Source organism: Myxine glutinosa, chromosome 6, assembly GCF_964187855.1.
Source record: "Myxine glutinosa chromosome 6, kmMyxGlut1.1, whole genome shotgun sequence".
Lineage (NCBI taxonomy): Eukaryota > Metazoa > Chordata > Myxini > Myxiniformes > Myxinidae > Myxine > Myxine glutinosa.
In genome coordinates this window covers 84,201,835-84,222,936 of record NC_136266.1, presented here as the reverse complement: position 1 = coordinate 84,222,936, position 21,102 = coordinate 84,201,835, and the positions used below count along the sequence as shown (strand labels likewise).

The 21,102-nt window shown below is 47.4% G+C and overlaps 1 protein-coding gene across 4 annotated transcripts in view; it reads right to left on the bottom strand.

Moving 5' to 3' along the window:
• The window catches only part of ATP6V1C1 (ATPase H+ transporting V1 subunit C1), a 68,469-nt gene extending 47,843 nt beyond the window's left edge, over positions 1 to 20,626 (bottom strand). The window contains exons 1-3 of one of the 4 annotated variants that reach the window (XM_078780057.1): positions 20,256 to 20,626; positions 19,430 to 19,527; positions 13,516 to 13,583 (exon numbers count right to left, since the gene is read on the bottom strand). In XM_078780057.1, coding sequence (XP_078636183.1) covers positions 13,516 to 13,583; positions 19,430 to 19,527; positions 20,256 to 20,316 — 227 coding nt within the window. In that variant the 5' untranslated portion in view covers positions 20,317 to 20,626. Of the gene's footprint in view, positions 1 to 13,515; positions 13,584 to 19,429; positions 20,001 to 20,255 lie in introns of those variants that run through there. The other 3 variants (XM_078780058.1, XM_078780059.1, XM_068120503.2) reach the window with 3 other exon arrangements.
• Between the last annotated feature and the right edge of the window lie 476 nt (positions 20,627 to 21,102).

Here is a 21,102-nt window from a genome sequence, read left to right as displayed (position 1 = left end):
GCGCGGGGCCGCGTATATCCGGCGGGGAGTCACGCCCTCGCTCGTTAGCTCCGCCCCATATGGCATCGGCCCATGGCTTCTCATTGGGTGCGGGGGTTACCGGCTCCGCCCTTGACGAGGGGCCGACAGGGAGCCCCCTTCTGGGTAACCCCGTCGAGCACATGTTCAATGGCGGCCAACCGAGCCGGAGTGAGGACGCAAAGCCGCTGTTGTTGTGGTTGTTGTTGGAGCTTGAGATGATGGGAAGAGATGCGGGGAGGTATGGGAAGGTCCTAAACTCCTACTGGTGCCATATCATCACATTCTGGTGCAACGAAGAGTCATAATTAATGGAAACAAGTCCTTAACTGACATAGATTAAGAATAACTAGCAAGATGTCCTATAATTGTCTACGTGTGGTGCGGGGGACCTGGGCACGACATTTAATGGGGGAATGAAGGGGAAGATCGGCTCTAATGGGTGTTGTTTACAGACAATGGGACTAGGGAATGGGGTAAGGGGAGAGTTGGGGAGTATCGGAGAAGATAGGGGAATATTTACAAGCGGATATGGAGGTCAAATTCCATATTCGCAACATTGCACCCTTCTCTACCCTCGGGGCGTCCCGACCCGATAAATTTTTACCTACTTTAGTGTGGCACGCAATGTAGTTCCCTCTACTATTAACTCTACCCTGAGTGCGACAGTTTTATAGATATTCACAAATGAGTAAATATGTCCCCCTGCGACGTTGCACCCTTCTCCTCTCAGAAACACACCCACAGGATAACCGAATCCGGAAAGAATCCTCAAACTAAACATACAGCCGGTAGGGAGCATTATTTACAAGACTACGCTGATATTTACACTACGATCCAGGACCTGTCTTTGGAGGAACACATGCAGATGTTATGCATAGAGAGAGCGCGCTTGCCAACATCGATACACCAACCCACGAGTGCTCTGTGGCCGACGGCCTTTAATAACGTGCAGAGCACCCTTTCCGAGCATCAACAGCACCACCCCACCACCAATCGGTGCAGTCACCATTGTTCAATGAAATAAAAATAAATTCGACAACCCCTAACCCTGCAGGTGTCTCTTGCTCTTCTTGTGGTGCACTTGGTGTTAATTATTAGTGGTTCACCTGTATGGCATAGGTGCCCCGTTGACCCATAGGTCCATCCCCGGGTGGTGCTTGGCCGCAAAAGAACTACGGTCCATTGTGGGTGGCCACCAACATTGCGGTCCATATGGTGTATCGATCCAGGCAACAAGCAGCGAAAGTGCAGGCCCACAACTGCGTAGCCAGCACCTCTCTCTCCTCTCTCTCTACCCCAAAGCCAGATCCTCGGAGGTGGGAGACAAAAGAAGCAGACAAGTGAGTAAGGTGGTAAGGGCGCAAAAGTGCACGCAATGTAAGGTAATGCACACTGGGGGCACATGGGAACCAGGTGAGACAGGTACGTTCCTATCGTACGCCCCCCCCCCACCAGGTAACCTACATGGCCCCTCCCTTACCCCTTACTGCATCCACACAACACAACACTACTCATAAACATCTACTTTACAAATCAACAAACATCCCTACTGTCTTCCCCGTTCCTCCCATATACCAAATTCGTCTTCTCTCCCTCCTAACCAATCAAATTTGCCATTTTCAACTCTCATCAAAATTTGCCATTTTCAACTCAACATCAAAATTTGCCATCACCAATTCATCATCAGTCCCTCCTAAGGAGGGAGAGATGGAATCACCCCAATGTCTCATCCACGTCGTGATGCGTCTCACCAATCCACACAGCAATTCTCATTTCCTGCAACAAAACAAAGAAAACACAGGTGTGGAGTCATCATCATCACCACAGGTAAGTGGCTGCGTATGGTGCGACAGGTTCATCAATCCTAACTATCTCCTAAATGACTTTAACAACTTTACACTACCCGGGGGCTTTCTCCGGCCAAACCATTGGCCCTCTTACACTATGGGTTCTAAAAACCAATTCCCATTGGCCAAACTGTGGTGCTCTTCAATTTGGGGTCTCACTCCCCCGATTCATCTCCCGGTGCCCTCGCACAATTTCTGGGCTGCGGCGTGTACCTCTCCCAGTGGGTCTACCCACCTGCACACCTCCACCACTGCAGTTGCCTCCGAGCTTACCTGCTCCTCACCCTAACCTAACTACCTGGGGAAGGCCCTCTGGCTCTCTCCCCACTCCGTGCCCTCTCTGGCACTGGGCTGCCCGATCCACACCCGGGATCCTCAGGCACCCACTCACAACTACCGGCTCCCAGAGCCCACCTGCGGCCTCACCTGGCCGACATCCTCACAGTGGTGGAGTGCCCAACCAACTACACACACTAACAGGCTACACGCCCAGCCATTTCCACAACACTAATGCACCCATTCACAACACCATTCTGCAACCGCACCACAAATGCCAATATCCAACCACAATTTACCTGCACCCTCTACCTAACACTTACACTACCCGCCCCGGGTGCTCGTGAAAGGGGTCCACTCTTCCCCCATCCACACCTTCGCACCATGCACACCACTCCATACCACTTACTCCAACTCTCTCCACACACCTGTACTTGCACCCTGTGCTCTCACACCTGGTGCCACCTGCACCCTTCTCTCCCCAAGCGCATTCGCGCTGATCCACAACACTCACTACTCATACACTGCTCCACACACCTGTCCAGTTGCACACCTGTGCAATCACACCTGTTCAATTCTCACAAACACGGCATCATCTCAGCTAACTACTCCCTTCTGAAACTTGCGCTTCCCAGTCGTCCCTTTAAACTATTGCGCTCCCTCGTCATTATCATCCATACTAATCTACCTGCGTCCCCACTACAGGTATCAGTCACTAACTAATCTTAACGTCACCTAATGTCATCTCCGCTAGATCCCTACAATATAACCTAACCCACCCGGGCTAGTTTTCACTGCCATACACCCCATAATCTAGTGCTCCTTTGCCCCCCACCTGTGAGGGATGGTGGATTTGCCATCCCACCACATCGGGGGTCTCTCACTACCAATTTTGCACATCAAATTTCAACAAATCAAAAATTTGCCAATCACTGCCCATCATCTGCCAATCACTACTGCCAATCCCTTGCCAATCATCAAATTTTGTTTTTCTCTAATTTTGGGTCCAAAACACTAACCTCATCACCCAGTCGACTCACTAATACCTCTCGGTGCGCCAATCCCTGTCCAAAGCCCGGCTTCGTAAAGCCAAGCAATGGGTGCTGGTTGTTTTGTGCCTGCGGCTGGATGCGTCCGGCATTCGGGGCAGGGACGGGGGCGTACCCGGGCCGAGATCCCACGCATCACCTCGGCGTGGAGCCATCCAATGTCCCGATCTCGACCTGCCGGCACGTCTCAACAAAACGTGGTCGCCATAACGACCCTTCCTATCGGGCTGCCAGCTCCGCCTAGTGGAGCCTGGACGCGGCCGTTCAAAGCGAGGCCCAGCACGCACCGAGGGCCCGATTCGACTATAAGTCGTTCTAAACTCTATCCCGTCTAACGTCGATGCTTCACCTGGACGCTTACACCCCGCAGCCCGTTCCTTGCTCACACATCCAGCCGTCTCCATGCTCCTCGTCGTACCTTTCCTTACACACCAAGGTACTCTCATTCCACTCACAGACTTGGTCACACACCTGACCACCGAACACTTTGGCACACATTCGTTCGTAGCACACCTCACCAAAACACCTCTTCGCGCCCCCTCCTCGGTCACCTCCTCTGTGACAATCACAGGTGTGCTCTCATTCGCACACCCAACCACGTGCCTCACCACCAACTCCAGCGTGCATTCCCACTCACGCTCTACCATTCCAGGTGTGCATCCTTCCATCCCAGGTGTACATCCTCGCTCACCTGTCACAACTAACTCACGCTCCATGTCACTCTCACTACTTTCACCTCCACTCGTGACAACGCACTCACCCTTACTCTTGACAGCGCACTCTTTCCTCATGCACCTGTCCGTCACACACCTTTCTCGCGCACACTCTCCCGTTACACCCTCTGTAACACTCAGCACAGGTGGACACTCTTCCTTACTTCTGACAGCGCACTCTTTCCTCATGCACCTGTCCGTCACACACCTTTCTCGCGCACACTCCTGCGCACACTCTCCCGTCACACCCTCTGCAACACTCACCACACCGCGCTTCCACGTGCTCCCTCGCACACACGCTACGACCGACTCACTCTCGCCAGCACACTCACTCCTTGGCACGCACTTTTTCCTCACACACCCCAGAGTCGGACTTTCTTGCACACCTCCTCTTTCGCACACCAGACCTGTCGCACACTTCACCAACGGCCTCTCACGAACACCCGGGTCTATCTCGACCTCCAAGCTTCTTAAATCCCCTGGCGCATCATACGCACGACCATATTGGTCACCACTTACACCGGGTCCTCTTCCTCTTCGCTTCTCCTCCATCACCTGCGAATCCCTCATCCGGTTAATGAGCACATCATCACGATCCAAACACAGACTTTGGACCAATTCTTTTATCTCCTCTTTTATCTCTTTCTTATCCCCTCTCCGTCGCTTCTTAATTTCGCTCATCCCTTCTTCCACTTCTTCTAATTTGTGCTTCACCTCTTTTATTCCCCGGTACGTCTCCTCAAGCTCATCCTCTAAGGCTACCTTGACCGTTTCCATGTGCGTCCTCACCTGCCGGTCCTTCGTCTCCATAACCTCTATCACCTCGTCCAGCCTCGTTGTCAGTCCCTCACGTACCATCTGACATTCCCTCTTCGTCGCTATCAAGTCGTTTTTTATGTCGTTTTGTGTCGCTTTTAAACCTCCTAATACCGCAGTGTTCCTTTGAACCTGCTCCACTAACTCCGTTTGTCCCACCGTCAGCTGCTCCACCTCCTGCGTCAGGTCCTCTATGCCCCCTTGTAACTTTACAGTCCCCTTTCTCACCTCCTTCTCCATGTGCTCCTTACAGTGCCTCACCTCCTCGCGCACTCCTCCGACCTCCTCACTCACTCCTCTTCTGATCTCCTCTCCCATCACTTGCATCTCCTGCCCAGATGCCACCCTCATCTGCTCCATTTCCTCCCTGTGAGCATCCAGTTTGGTTTCTACCCCCATTCTGACCCCCTCTATCTGCTGCTCCATTTGTTTAACTTCCCTTTCCGCTTGGTCCCTCATGTCCCTCAATTTGCCTTCCATCCTGTTTTCTAACCCCTCTAACCCTTTTTGCATCCCTTCCATTTGATTCTCTTGAGCGGCCATTCTGTTTTCTACCCCCATTAACCCATTTCTCACCTCTTTTATCCCGTTGTCTAACCCCTCAAAATTATTGTCTAACTTCCCAAATTTCTTGTCTAACTCCTCAAAATTATTGTCTAACTTCCCAAATTTCTTGTCTAACTCCTCAAAATTATTGTCTAACTTCCCAAATTTCTTGTCTAACCCCTCACCAGTACCCCTCGCTTCGTCCCTCATTACCCCCATTTGGCCCTCTAATCGCTCACCCTGAGCATCCATCCGGTTCCCCATTACCCCCATTTGGCCCTCTATTCGTTCCATAAGGGCCCTCATTTGCAACATAAAAAGGTTCGGATCCACCAGGGGCGCTGCCACGGTCACGGGCGCGGTGACCAGCGAGGCGCCATTTTGCGCGTCTGCTACCCTCGCTGCTTCGCTCTCCTCACGTCCCTCAATTTGGTCCTGGACCGACCCTGCCTCACTCTCCCCTACCGGACCCCAGCCGTCTTGATCCGCCATAGCGCGACTTGCAAAATTCGAGTTTCGTAAAACAAAACAAATTTCGGCCGCTCCAAATTTTGACCAAATTTTTTTTTTCCTCTATTCGTTTTTTTTTTTCAAAATTTGGTCGGGCCTCGAATCCCACTCCCGACACCAATTGTTACAGATACGACTTTGATGGTATGGTGGGCCGAGCGGGATGGCCGCCGTATCCGTACAAGTTACCCCGATTGCACCCGGGGTTGACTAATCGCGCTATGCTGGCTCAATAAGAAAAAGAAGACACCCGGCTGGATTACAATCACACAATACGACACCAAGGGTTCAGTTCTCAAGACCTCCGGAGGAGATTATATTCGTACGGAAAGGTCAGATTACAGGGGCTAGAGTTATAATCACAGAAAGACAGGCACTTAGACACACTCTTATATTAACCCCGGACAGACTACAGACAAACGGGACAAAATGCTGACTCACACGGGGGTTGATGAAAAGGGGAGGCAGGTCGCGATGGCTCAGGTGCACCTGGCTCAGGGACAGAATCACGTACGGTGGTGTCCAGAGATGCGTGAAGGTATCACAGCGCTTGTGGGTCGCGACTTTGGTCTCAAGCTGGGGAGGTCGCTCAGCGCTCGGGAGGGTGGCGTCTTGTCCTTCCAAGCTCGGGGCGCATCTGACGTCACGTCCGGCGCGGGGCCGCGTATATCCGGCGGGGAGTCACGCCCTCGCTCGTTAGCTCCGCCCCATATGGCATCGGCCCATGGCTTCTCATTGGGTGCGGGGGTTACCGGCTCCGCCCTTGACGAGGGGCCGACAGGGAGCCCCCTTCTGGGTAACCCCGTCGAGCACATGTTCAATGGCGGCCAACCGAGCCGGAGTGAGGACGCAAAGCCGCTGTTGTTGTGGTTGTTGTTGGAGCTTGAGATGATGGGAAGAGATGCGGGGAGGTATGGGAAGGTCCTAAACTCCTACTGGTGCCATATCATCACATTCTGGTGCAACGAAGAGTCATAATTAATGGAAACAAGTCCTTAACTGACATAGATTAAGAATAACTAGCAAGATGTCCTATAATTGTCTACGTGTGGTGCGGGGGACCTGGGCACGACATTTAATGGGGGAATGAAGGGGAAGATCGGCTCTAATGGGTGTTGTTTACAGACAATGGGACTAGGGAATGGGGTAAGGGGAGAGTTGGGGAGTATCGGAGAAGATAGGGGAATATTTACAAGCGGATATGGAGGTCAAATTCCATATTCGCAACAATATATATAATGTTGTCAGTAACAAAATATCATCATCGCATCATTCACTTGTACGTTTCAATGGAAGCAAAACAAAATGACGGATCTGGGGCAAACTTTTTTTGATTCGATTACCTCTGTTACACAATACCTTTGTCCATAGCTCAATGTAGTACTGCTCTGCTCTAGGCTGCTGTATCTGTTGCAGACCATTCACACCTGCCTACAGCAGGATCCATAATTCCTGGCATCATTAGCATCTCTCACATGGAAGCATGAGGAACTAGAACGACACTCAGTGGAGAGCATACTTCCGGCTGGTTGGCCATATCACTCAATGGTGAAGAATCACTTAAAAAATTATACTAGCCGGATCCAGGTCCACATCTTCACCAAAATTTAAGATTCTTCCTTGCCACACACACAACCTGTCCACAAAGTTTCGTCCATATCCGTCCATCACTTTTTGAGATATCCTGCTACGTATCGTTTTTAGCCCTATCTCTCAATGGTGAAGAATAACTTAAAAAATTATACTAACCTGATCTGAATCCGGATCTTCACCAAAATCTAATCATTTCGTCCATTCACATACGCTACATCTCTGCCAAATTTCGTCCGAATCCGTCCACAACTTTTTCAGATATTTTGTTCACAAACGGACAAACAGACAGGGGTGAAAACATAACCTCCATCCACCTTTGGTGGCGGAGATAACAAGGAGCAGGTTGCTCCCTCATTGTGGACAGCTTGGTTGCCTCAATTTTCTTTCAGCCGTCTTTTCATAACCTCTTATTAGTAATTCCATCAAATCCAGGTTTACTGCTCACCTTTACTTCCTTGCACCTTTTCCTATATGTGGAAATACCTGCCTGAATCGATACAATCAGATTTTTGCTTTTAGGGCTTCAAGATAGCAGTAAACCTCCATTGCATAATACCATGCATCCCTAAACCACAGTGAGTTTGGAAAAGGCCGACAACCCTCCCAAAACCTTGATCTTTCTCACTCTTTTCTCGTCTATAAATTATTTCTTCATTCACGTGCTTGCTGGTGTCAGGTTATTCCCACACTACTATGTTATCTCCCTTTCCTCCATCGGTTTGATTTTACTAGAGCCTGATTATAAAAAGAATTCAGATTGATCGTCCATATTTGACCTTCCATCTCTAATCCGATGTACCATACCCTAATACAAAGCATTGGTCCTTCTTCTTCTTCTTCTTATTTTGTGTGGTCCGATCGTCAGCCATTTAGTCCAGCGGATTAGCTCAACATATCAAACCAATTGCTCATTTTTTGATAAAAGCACCAAAATTGGCACAAGCATCGAATATTATATCTATCTATAATTCCATTAATCTCTGTGTGTATGTGTGTTTGTATGTATGTTTGTTTGTGACCGCTGTTTCTCGACAACCACGGGTCCGATATACTTTAAACTTGCCAGGTATATTGCTGGGGACCCGAGGATGTGCCTTTTCAAGGTTTCATATTAATCGGACAAGTACTTACCGAGCTATGTCCAAAAAACGATTCAACCAATCAGAGAGCAGCGAGCTATCGCGTGTGCCGAACGTGGCGAACACACTCTGCCTCGGACGGCACATTTGAGAGCGTATTCATTTATTTCACGTTGGCAAACTATGTTGCCGCTATGTTGGCGTTAAACTATGTTTTAAAACTAATTAAAACCATTTCATGTAAATAGAGGGGGGGGGGGGGGATTGTCACTGTACTCGCAAGCCGTTCGCCGTTCGCTTTGGCGTTGCGAATGAACCAAAACATTTCATGGACCAAACCATTTCATGTAAATAGAGGGGGGGGGGGATTGTCACCGTACTCGCACCCACGTACCCACGTACGGGCATTGCACCCACGTACGGGCATGCCCTAGTACTAAACAATTTCAGATATGGAGGCACTTGAAATTTTACCTCTTCGACACCAGAAACACTGGCTATTGCCCAGCTTCTGAAATATAACTGTGTCAAGCACAGGCGAACCCAGAAAAACACTACTCCATCAGTCAGACATGATACCTCCCAGGAAACACCTCTTCCAACATACATTGGGCTAATGCTGCATGCAAAAACCCGTAAGAAAGAACTGGTAGACAGGCTATTCAATCTCGGCCTCAGCATCTCATATGACCGCGTGCTGTGCCTCTCTGCTGAGATGGGGAACAATGTCTGCCAACGCTTTCGCATGGAGCAAGTGGTTTGTCCAACCACCATGTGTGGCAACATATTCACAACTGCTGCTGTGGACAATATTGACCACAATCCGAGTGCAACCACAGCCAAAGACTTATTCCATGGACCAGGAATCTCATTGCTGCAACATCCCACTTACGCAGATGCTGGAGTAGACCGCGGTATTGTCATAATTGGAGGCAATGTTGGCTCGAAGACGGTTGGTGATCTACCACATTTCTATGCTGATGTACAGCCTGTTACATCCAGCATCAAGGAATCTACTGTTCCGGCTACCCATGTCACCTCCCTGCGAAGGAGTAATTTCAAAACCCATACCGAACAACAGTACAGGTGGTTGGAAAACACGAGACATGTCCTTGATGATGACGAAGAGAAGGACTTTGAGAACATATCAAGGGCTGCATACCATGCAAGCCATCAAACCCCTGGTGATCGAATCATCACACCCACTGCCTTACTCCCCCTTTTCCAGGAGTGTGCCCACATTGTGGCTATGATTAAACACTTAATGGATGTAGTGAAGAATGCTATCGAACATCTGAACAGAGGCCAAACACCAGTGCTGACATTTGACCAGCCGCTATATGCTCTCGCCAAACAGATCCAGTGGAAGTGGCCTGAGAAATATGGAGAAGATCAATTTGTGGTGATGTTCGGTGGTCTCCACATCGAGATGGCAGCTCTGAAGACTGTGGGTGACTGGCTACGTGGAAGTGGATGGGTACAAGCACTGGTACAAGCAGAGATTACGACAGCAGGAACAGCAGACTCCTTGCTCCAGGCAGCACATGTTGCACGTACAAGAAGGGCACACCAAATCACAGCTGCTGCCTTATACATTCTGCAACATCGAGCCTATAACCACTATAGTGTTGCCAATACAGAAGATGGAGAGACCCCAGTGGACTTTGATGCCTGGTGTAATGACAAACAACAGAATTGCCCACAGTTTCAGTACTGGGCAACAACAATGGCACTGGAAATTTGCATTCTAATCTATGTGCACTCCATACGAGAAGCCAATTTTACTAAGTATCTGGATGCACTGACAGAACTGACTCTATGGTTCCTATGCACTATATCACACAAACTATGCACGCTGGATACCAGTGCATCTGAGAGATATGGCTCAACTGTAAGGCTAACCCTCGCTCTAGCAGGGAAAAATGGCCTTAAAACGTTCATTCATAAATATTCATTCATTTTGTCAAAGCAACACCCAGACGTTTACAGAGAATTTAGTGCTGGTCACTTTATGGTGCAGAAGACCAAACGGGTATTCTCAGCCATCACTATTGATCAAGCACATGAACAGAATAATGCTTGCATCAAGGGTGACGGAGGGGCAATTGGCCTCACAGAGAACCCAAGTGCTCTGCGGCGGTGGATGATTGCTGGCCCAGAGGTTGCCAGAGTTATTCAGGAATTCAAGAATGTGGAGCTTCACTGGGAAAAACGAGTAGGCTTATGTCACCATGATCAAACATCGAGTGTACAGAAATCCTTTGCAAAAGATGTTTGTTCACTTGTGAGTGTAATCGAGGAACTGGGCAACCCTTTTGATGAGGAGAGCCAAGACTTACTTGTCCTTGATACCAAAGAAATTGCAGACCCTTCAGTATTGAAGACAGTCCGTACTGCCAAGAACCTAGGCCAAGAACAGTTTGATCAATTCACAAAGGAACATCTCCTATACAGGACCAAGTCAATCGATGATGTACTTCACCGTAATAAGCTACCACTTTTAGGCACCCCTATAGACAAAGCACTTAAGGGAAAGCAACAGTTTCCCTCCCTGAAGAGTGACATGGAATTATTTTCTCGGTTGTATATCGGCTGTCAGACTCGGGATGGAAATCTTGATGAATTATTTTGACACGAGAACCAAGGATGCCCAACAGCACTCTCTGAGGCAGGGAGACTTCACCTAGGCACCAAGAGTGACTTGTTGACGTGTCTGGAAGGCCTTTCCAATGCGCAATCAGAAGCTCCTAGTATCACCAATATAGTATTAGATGGAGCAGCCATCATTCAAATGCTGAAGCCAGGAACTGCAAAGACATTTCTTGAATATGCCAGTCAGGTGTTCATCCCATACCTCTTAAGACAGCTTCAACATGCATCACGTCTAGATCTGGTCTGGGACAGCTATGTAATTCATTCTCCAAAAGCAACAGCCAGGGCAAAACGTGGAAAGGGGGTTCGCAGACGTGTTGATGAGTCTGCACCCATACCAAAAAACTGGCGTGACTTCTTGCGTGTGGATATCAATAAGACAGAACTGTTCAGTTTCCTGTCAAAAGTACTCATCCATTCATTCGATACTGAAAACAAGGAGCTGGTAATCACAGATGGGGACCGGGTACTCTGTGTGCCACCACAACAGGACATTGACTCACTTGCACCAAGAAACCATGAAGAGGCAGACAGTCGAATGTTGCTGCATGTAGCACATGCTGCAAAGCACGGACATCACCAGATACTAGTACGTACTGTTGACACCGATGTTGTGGTGTTGGCTGTGATGGTAGCTCATACACTACCAGATAAAGATGAACTGTGGCTAACTTTTAGAACAGGAAAGAGTTTTTGCTACATACCAACCCACAAAATTGCAGCCTGTCTGGGTCCAGAGAAATCACGTGCGCTTCCAATGTTTCATGCCCTAACAGGGTGTGATACGGTGTCAGCCTTTGTTGGACATGGACATGGAAAGAAAACTGCATTGACTACTTGGAACTCACTGCCGGAGCTCACTGATGCACTTTTGCGACTGGCACGTGCTCCCAGCGGGATCTCGGAACAAAGCATGAGTGTCATTGAGAGGTTCGTCATACTCCTCTTTGATCGAACAAGTACTTGCACTGATGTTAACAAGGCTAGGAAGAAGCTGTTTGCAAAGAATAACTCTATTAAGCGAATTCCACCAACACAGGCTGCTCTAGAACAACATGTCAAGAGGGCTGTTTTCCAGGGTGGCCATACCTGGAGCCAGACACTGCTTCCACAGCCTGCACTTCCTTCTCCATGTAGCTGGGGTTGGATAAAGACTGATGATGGCTTTATCAACCAAATTGGACGACACTTCCTGAAGCATCCAAGACCTGCTATGAGTTGATCTCCTGTGGCTGCAAAAGAGGATGCCGTAACTGCTGCAAGTGCAAAAAGGCTGCACTTAAATGCACAGCTCTCTGCTGGTGTGAAGGAGAATGTCCAAGAAACTAATATACCTAGCAGTACGTCAATTTTTACATAAGCTGAACTGTTTTAAAGCAATATGCTCAGATATGATCCCATTTTGTGAACATGGCGGCCATTTTGAAAAATGGCGCCCATAAATATTCAGGCCAGCACCTGGTTAATATTCTGGCATAAGATCATGAGCAATTGGCAGCTCTAAAACTGTGGCTATTAGACACAAAGACATCTGGTAGGCATTATCTATATCGCTAATGCAGCATGGTGGCCATATTGGAAAATGGCCGCTCTGGCCAACATCGGTACAATTTCAAGTGCCTCCATATCTGAAGTTGTTTACTATGTAATTATCTATGTCTGTGCCAATTTTGATGCTTTTATCAAAAAATGAACAATTGGTTTGCTAATCCGCTGGACTAATTCAAGATGTAAAACCAGTAGATCTCAACCAATCTCAGGCCTGCTGATCAAGTGTGAGTTCTGCTAAAGCAGTTTCTAGGCCAGGATCATGCTGCTTAGTTTACTATCCCTCTGCCAGCAGTAGTTAGAGCAGGTATTTGCAATTTGGTCAGGGTACTGGCGATAGCTCGCCTCCTCTTGGTCAAGGGAACCGTGGGCTCTTTATCATCCACCGATTAATTCCGGCAGACGGGACACCCAATTAACGTCCCTCCGAGGGATAGCACACACGTTAATGCCTGTGAAACACCGTGATCAAGTTTATGGCTGGGCCGGGATCCAAATCCAGGCTAGACGGCTCAGATGTGAGTGTGCGTACATCAAGGGATATCCTGCCAACCTGACCTTCCGTCTATCTCTCTCAATATATATTTTTAGAATTTGTCTGACAACTTAAGGTGTTGATCAAACATCAAGCTCGCTTTCAATGTCGGCGAGACAGCAATCACCACAACTGTAAGTGCCGACAGTGTTGTCACGAAACCACAAGGTTGTTTATCAAGGCAAGGCCGCAAGGCTAACCCCCGCTTTAGGGGGGGGAAATGGCCTCAAAACGATCATTCATTCATTCATTCAAACCAAATCCATTGCAGGTGAAAATGGCTGTTAGGACGATGCTAAGAAATAAAGAAAAAAAATACATTGCACTTACACTTCCACAAAGGTGTCCAGTTTTGCTAGCTCGTCGGAGAGACCCACAAGTACATCGAGTGTTCCTACCTGGGAAGCAAAAGCACACAATCATTAACACCACGTTTACAAAGCAAGTTTCATTGAGAAACCATCATTGACGTCGCACTTCACAGCTATCTTGAACAAATCAAATTTAAATCGAGTCGCTTTAGAACTAACTCAACGATGTGTCTAAACTTATTTTTTGCACATCATAGGATTTTTTTTAAAGATGTATACTCCGAAACGATGGTTATGGTTCCTCTTTGCAGCCGAACACGGCCCTTCACATATGACAGGTGGGCATCTGGGCACGTCAATTTGTTTATAGTGCAGAAACTCCTGCAGCAGGAATTTGTGATGTGTTCAGTGCCAGTGATAACTCGTTGAAATGTGCCGTGAGATTTTCAACATCCACCAGCTAACTATAAAAGACAGGACACCCAGCTCAAAGTCCGTCCAAGGGACGACGCAACACGTGGTGCAGCACTGCACGTGGTGCAGCACTGCACGCAACGCACCACTCCAACAGTTTAGCGTCGCGTAGGGAATCAAACCCAGTCTAGACAGCTAAAAGGTAGACGTGCCACCTCAGCGCCATCCTGTCCGATTCAAAACACTCATATTTGTAGATTAAACTGTTCTAACTGGAACGCTGGAATCTTCATTTCAAGTGAACATTCAACCAATGAGATCACAGTGCGACAGTATGGTGTGGTTGTAGTTTTCTGTTTATGAGCGCTGGTGTCATCGTACTGTGACCTCAGGTTCAGATTACAGAGATTGTCCATTTACGACAAGTGTCCTCGATGTTATTTTTATAATTATGTCCTTGGGGTTCATGAAGAAAACAAAAAGTACAGTAGGGCTGTCTCCTGGAGAAGTTCTCCTGTTCACCTCAGATGGTGTACAAAGAAAAAATAAAATACAAACAGATATGGAGGCAGACAGAAAGTGAAAGGGGAAGAAACTGAGGGAGTGGGTTGTAAAGAGGGAAAAGGAGCAAACAAATACATCGAGTTAGAAATATGTTATGTAAGCAGATGAGACAGACAGGTGAACAGGAGATAGGCACACAGGTGAACAGAAGATAGGCAGACAGGTGAACAGAAGATAGGCAGACAGGTGAACAGAAGATAGGCAGACAGGTGAACAGAAGATAGGCAGACAGGTGAACAGAAGTTAGGCAGACAGGTGAACAGGAGATAGACAGACAGGTGAACAGAAGATATACAGACAGGTGAACAGAAGATAGGCAGACAGGTGAACAGAAGTTAGGCAGACAGGTGAACAGGAGATAGACAGACAGGTGAACAGAAGATATACAGACAGGTGAACAGAAGTTAGGCAGACAGGTGAACAGGAGATAGACAGACAGGTGAACAGAAGATAGGCAGACAGGTGAACAGAAGATAGGCAGACAGGTGAACAGAAGATAGACAGACAGGTGATCAGAAGATAGGCAGACAGGTGATCAGAAGATAGGCAGACAGGTGAACAGAAGATAGGCAGACAGGTGAACAGAAGATAGGCAGACAGGTGAACAGAAGATAGGCAGACAGGTGAACAGAAGATAGACAGACAGCTGAACAGAAGATAGGCAGACAGGTGAACAGAAGATAGGCAGACAGGTGAACAGGAGATAGACAGACAGGTGAACAGAAGATAGGCAGACAGGTGAACAGAAGATAGGCCGACAGGTGAACAGAAGATAGACAGACAGGTGATCAGAAGATAGGCAGACAGCTGAACAGAAGATAGGCAGATAGGTGAACAGAAGATAGGCAGACAGGTGAACAGAAGATAGGCAGATAGGTGATCAGAAGATAGGCAGACAGGTGAACAGAAGATAGACAGACAGGTTAACAGAAGATAGGCAGACAGGTGAACAGAAGATAGGCACACAGGTGAACAAGAGAAAGGCAGACAGGTGAACAGAAGATAGGCAGACAGGTGAACAGAAGATAGGCAGACAGGTGAACAGAAGATAGGCAGACAGGTGAACAGAAGATAGGCACACAGGTGAACAGAAGATAGGCAGACAGGTGAACAGAAGATAGGCAGACAGGTGAACAGAAGATAGGCAGACAGGTGAACAGAAGATAGGCAGACAGGTGAACAGAAGATAGGCAGACAGGTGAACAGAAGATAGACAGACAGGTGAACAGAAGATAGGCAGACAGGTGAACAGAAGATAGGCAGACAGGTGAACAGAAGATAGACAGACAGGTGAACAGAAGATAGACAGACAGGTGAACAGAAGATAGACAGACAGACAGACAGACAGGTGAAGAGAAGAAAGCCAGAGAGATGAACATAAGATAGACAGGAAATGCTGTGCAGACAGAATTGCTGCGCAGACTAACACTAACAGACAGGTTAACAGAAGGCAGATAGACAGGTGAACAGAAGATAGACAGACAAGTGAACAGAAGATAGGCAGATAGGTGAACAGAAGATAGGCAGACAGGTGAACAGGAGATAGGCAGACAGGTGAACAGGAGATAGGCAGACAGGTGAACAGAAGATAGACAGACAGGTGAACAGAAGATAGACAGGTGAACAGAAGATAGACAGACAGACAGGTGAAGAGAAGAAAGCCAGAGAGATTAACATAAGATAGACAGATAGACAGGAAATGCTGTGCAGACAGAAATGCTGCACAGACTAACACTAACAGACAGGTTAACAGAAGGCAGATAGACAGGTGAACAGAAGATAGACAGACGAGTGAACAGAAGATAGGCAGATAGGTGAACAGAAGATAGGCAGACAGGTGAACAGAAGATAGGCAGACAGGTGAACAGAAGATAGGCAGACAGGTGAACAGAAGATAGGCAGACAGGTGAACAGAAGATAGGCAGACAGGTGAACAGAAGATAGGCAGACAGGTGAACAGAAGATAGGCAGACAGGTGAACAGAAGATAGACAGACAGGTGAACAGAAGATAGACAGACAGGTGAACAGAAGATAGACAGACAGGTGAACAGGAGATAGGCAGACAGGTGAACAGAAGATAGGCCGACAGGTGAACAGGAGATAGACAGACAGGTGATCAGAAGATAGGCAGACAGCTGAACAGAAGATAGGCAGATAGGTGAACAGAAGATAGGCAGACAGGTGAACAGAAGATAGGCAGATAGGTGATCAGAAGATAGGCAGACAGGTGAACAGAAGATAGACAGACAGGTTAACAGAAGATAGGCAGACAGGTGAACAGAAGATAGGCACACAGGTGAACAAGAGAAAGGCAGACAGGTGAACAGAAGATAGGCAGACAGGTGAACAGAAGATAGGCAGACAGGTGAACAGAAGATAGGCAGACAGGTGAACAGAAGATAGGCACACAGGTGAACAGAAGATAGGCAGACAGGTGAACAGAAGATAGGCAGACAGGTGAACAGAAGATAGGCAGACAGGTGAACAGAAGATAGGCAGACAGGTGAACAGAAGATAGGCAGACAGGTGAACAGAAGATAGACAGACAGGTGAACAGAAGATAGGCAGACAGGTGAACAGAAGATAGGCAGACAGGTGAACAGAAGATAGACAGACAGGTGAACAGAAGATAGACAGACAGGTGAACAGAAGATAGACAGACAGACAGACAGACAGGTGAAGAGAAGAAAGCCAGAGAGATGAACATAAGATAGACAGGAAATGCTGTGCAGACAGAATTGCTGCGCAGACTAACACTAACAGACAGGTTAACAGAAGGCAGATAGACAGGTGAACAGAAGATAGACAGACAAGTGAACAGAAGATAGGCAGATAGGTGAACAGAAGATAGGCAGACAGGTGAACAGGAGATAGGCAGACAGGTGAACAGGAGATAGGCAGACAGGTGAACAGAAGATAGACAGACAGGTGAACAGAAGATAGACAGGTGAACAGAAGATAGACAGACAGACAGGTGAAGAGAAGAAAGCCAGAGAGATTAACATAAGATAGACAGATAGACAGGAAATGCTGTGCAGACAGAAATGCTGCACAGACTAACACTAACAGACAGGTTAACAGAAGGCAGATAGACAGGTGAACAGAAGATAGACAGACGAGTGAACAGAAGATAGGCAGATAGGTGAACAGAAGATAGGCAGACAGGTGAACAGAAGATAGGCAGACAGGTGAACAGAAGATAGGCAGACAGGTGAACAGAAGATAGGCAGACAGGTGAACAGAAGATAGGCAGACAGGTGAACAGAAGATAGGCAGACAGGTGAACAGAAGATAGGCAGACAGGTGAACAGAAGATAGACAGACAGGTGAACAGAAGATAGACAGACAGGTGAACAGAAGATAGACAGACAGGTGAACAGGAGATAGGCAGACAGGTGAACAGAAGATAGGCAGACAGGTGAACAGAAGATAGGCAGATAGGTGAACAGAAAATAGGCAGACAGGTGAACAGAAGATAGACAGACAGGTGAACAGGAGATAGGCAGACAGGTGAACAGAAGATAGGCAGACAGGTGAACAGAAGATAGACAGACAGGTGAACAGAAGATGGGCAGACAGGTGAACAGAAGATAGGCAGAGAGGTGAACAGAAGATAGGCAGACAGGTGAACAGAAGATAGACAGACAGGTGAACAGAAGATAGACAGACAGGTGAACAGAAGATAGGCAGACAGGTGAACAGAAGATAGGCAGACAGGTGAACAGAAGATAGGCAGACAGGTGAGCAGAAGATAGGCAGACAGGTGAGCAGAAGATAGGCAGACAGGTGAACAGAAGATAGGCAGACAGGTGAACAGAAGATAGACAGACAGGTGAACAGAAGATAGACAGATAGGTGAACAGAAGATGGACAGGTGAACAGAAGATAGGCAGACAGGTGAACAGAAGATAGACAGACAGGTGAACAGAAGATAGACAGATAGGTGAACAGAAGATAGGCAGACAGGTGAACAGAAGATAGGCAGAGAGGTGAACAGAAGATAGGCAGACAGGTGAACAGAAGATAGACAGACAGGTGAACAGAAGATAGACAGACAGGTGAACAGAAGATAGGCAGACAGGTGAACAGAAGATAGGCAGACAGGTGAACAGAAGATAGGCAGACAGGTGAGCAGAAGATAGGCAGACAGGTGAGCAGAAGATAGGCAGACAGGTGAACAGAAGATAGGCAGACAGGTGAACAGAAGATAGACAGACAGGTGAACAGAAGATAGACAGATAGGTGAACAGAAGATAGGCAGACAGGTGAACAGAAGATAGGCAGACAGGTGAACAGAAGATAGACAGACAGGTGAACAGAAGATAGACAGATAGGTGAACAGAAGATAGGCAGACAGGTGAACAGAAGATAGGCAGACAGGTGAACAGAAGATAGACAGACACACACATGAACAGTAGACAGATAGACTGGAAATGCTGCGCAGACAGGTGAACATAAGCTACACAGACAGGCAAGTGAAAAGAAGAAAGACAGACAAGTGAACGGAAGATAGACATACAGGTGAACAGAAGATAGACAGCCAGGTGAACAGAAGATGGACAGCCAGGTGAACAGAAGAAAGACAGAGAGATGAACAGAAGACAGGCAGACAGGTGAACAGAAGAAAGACAGAGGGATGCACAGAAGATAGACAGACAGGTGAACAGAAGAAAGACAGAGGGATGCACAGAAGATAGACAGACAAAGAGACCGACAGACAGGTGAACAGAAGAAAGACAGAAAGATGAACATAAGATAGACAGAGAGACAGGAAATACTGTGCAGACAGAAACGCTGCGCAGACTAACACTAACGGACAGGATAACAGAAGGCAGATAGACAGGTGAACAGGTGAACAGAAAATAGACAGACACACAGGTGAACAGAAGATAGACAGATAGACAGGTAAATAGAAGACAGAATTTGAAATGCTGTGCAGATAAGACCAAGAGACCTTGAGGTCGGGAATATGAAATTTGTAGTTGGTCGACAGAGATGCCCGGGAGGTCTCGGCGTTCAGGTTTTCCCACGTTTGTTGGCAGGTCTTGTCCCCTGGGGCAGATACAAGCCAGAACTCAGACATGGCGACGACGGATATTGCATAAGACCTAGGCCACTGTACAAGCTGGAGATCGGATGACCTCGTCAGGCGTGAGACGTCCCACGTAGAGTCCCCCACACAGCCACCCACCCAGTAACGACCTTCGCCCGTTTGGGTGGTACTTTCAGGCCCTGGACTTGAAAAGACACCCACACCGTGACGTCACACGATTCAATAATTCAAGTGATTTCTCTTGTTGTTGTTGGTTATAGGTAACGTGGGTTCTCAGATCGCCGATCACATTTGTATTTCATAGATCGAGTTTGTTATGAAAGGCATTTATGAGCAGGATTTATGTTAGTACGGTACTTGGACATAATCCCATTTTATCACGATGCAGAGGCATTAAACGTGAACAAGACAATGCAAATAATACAAATGTCCCGCAAAACGTCGATAGTATAATCGATACATGACGCACCTCGTTAGGGGTTTTGTAATTTGAAAATAACTAAAATCAGTCACGAAGAAAAAAAAAACTTACGTGGAGAAATGACATAACGAGCTCGAAAATACATCCTCAATGGGCCTTTCGAAGTAATACAATTATTGCAAGTTACTTGCTAACAGATATATTAATACTTTTAGAAAGGAAATACTGTTATAAATAAATAAAACCGCTTAAATGTTCATGTTATTAAAATATCAGTTAATGACATAGTGGTGTGGAGATGCTAACACATGGTGGTGTAGTTGGTGGGTGGCTGCGCTGAGTCCGGAGGGACCGGCCATCGGGTCATACCAGTCTTTAATAATGGTACCTGCTGCTGTTTCTTTGCTTAATGCCCAGATTTTAAAAAGACTTAAGCATGGACCAACGACCTAAGGTTGGGCACAGGTTTTGATGAGCTAATGCCCTCCTGCGTTGAAGTTCCTTGTAAGGGAACAAATTATACGAGCAGAAGCTTACCCTTGTAGTGGTTACCTTATTCACTTTTCCGCATGTGACGGTTACCATTACGATGGGTTTGGTATAACCCACGCACACGGGCGTTTGGTTGTGCCGTCGTGACGCACGCGCGGCTGTTGGAGCCACGCCCTCCGAAGAGTGCTTGTTTTATATAAGCCGTTACGACTTCCCTTCGCTTTCGCTAGCAGTTGCTGGAGATTTCTGTACAATAAACTACCTTTTGTACCCAACGAAATGGCCTCTTATCGTCTTCGGCAACCGCTAAACCCTCCCCTTCGGTTGTATTTTGTTTGTGAATTTGCTGAATAAAGCAATAAAACCTGATGTATGTTTTTGTGGTGAGTGTTCTCGTGTGGCAAACCCTCTAGAGTCATCGAATAACATTGTTGAAATATCCATAATGCAAGGATGAGCACGGAAAGCGTAATCATCGTGTTTCTCCACAGTAACTTGTAATACCATTTCCGATCACCACCTGGCACCTGGTGGCGTAAATACGGTACTGTGGTGCTGCGCACACACGACTCGATTGCCAGAGAGGTAGGCCACAACGCGTTGGTATAACAAAGAGTCTTTATTCCAAGCTCGCACTTCAGCATTCGGCGGGCTCGAACTT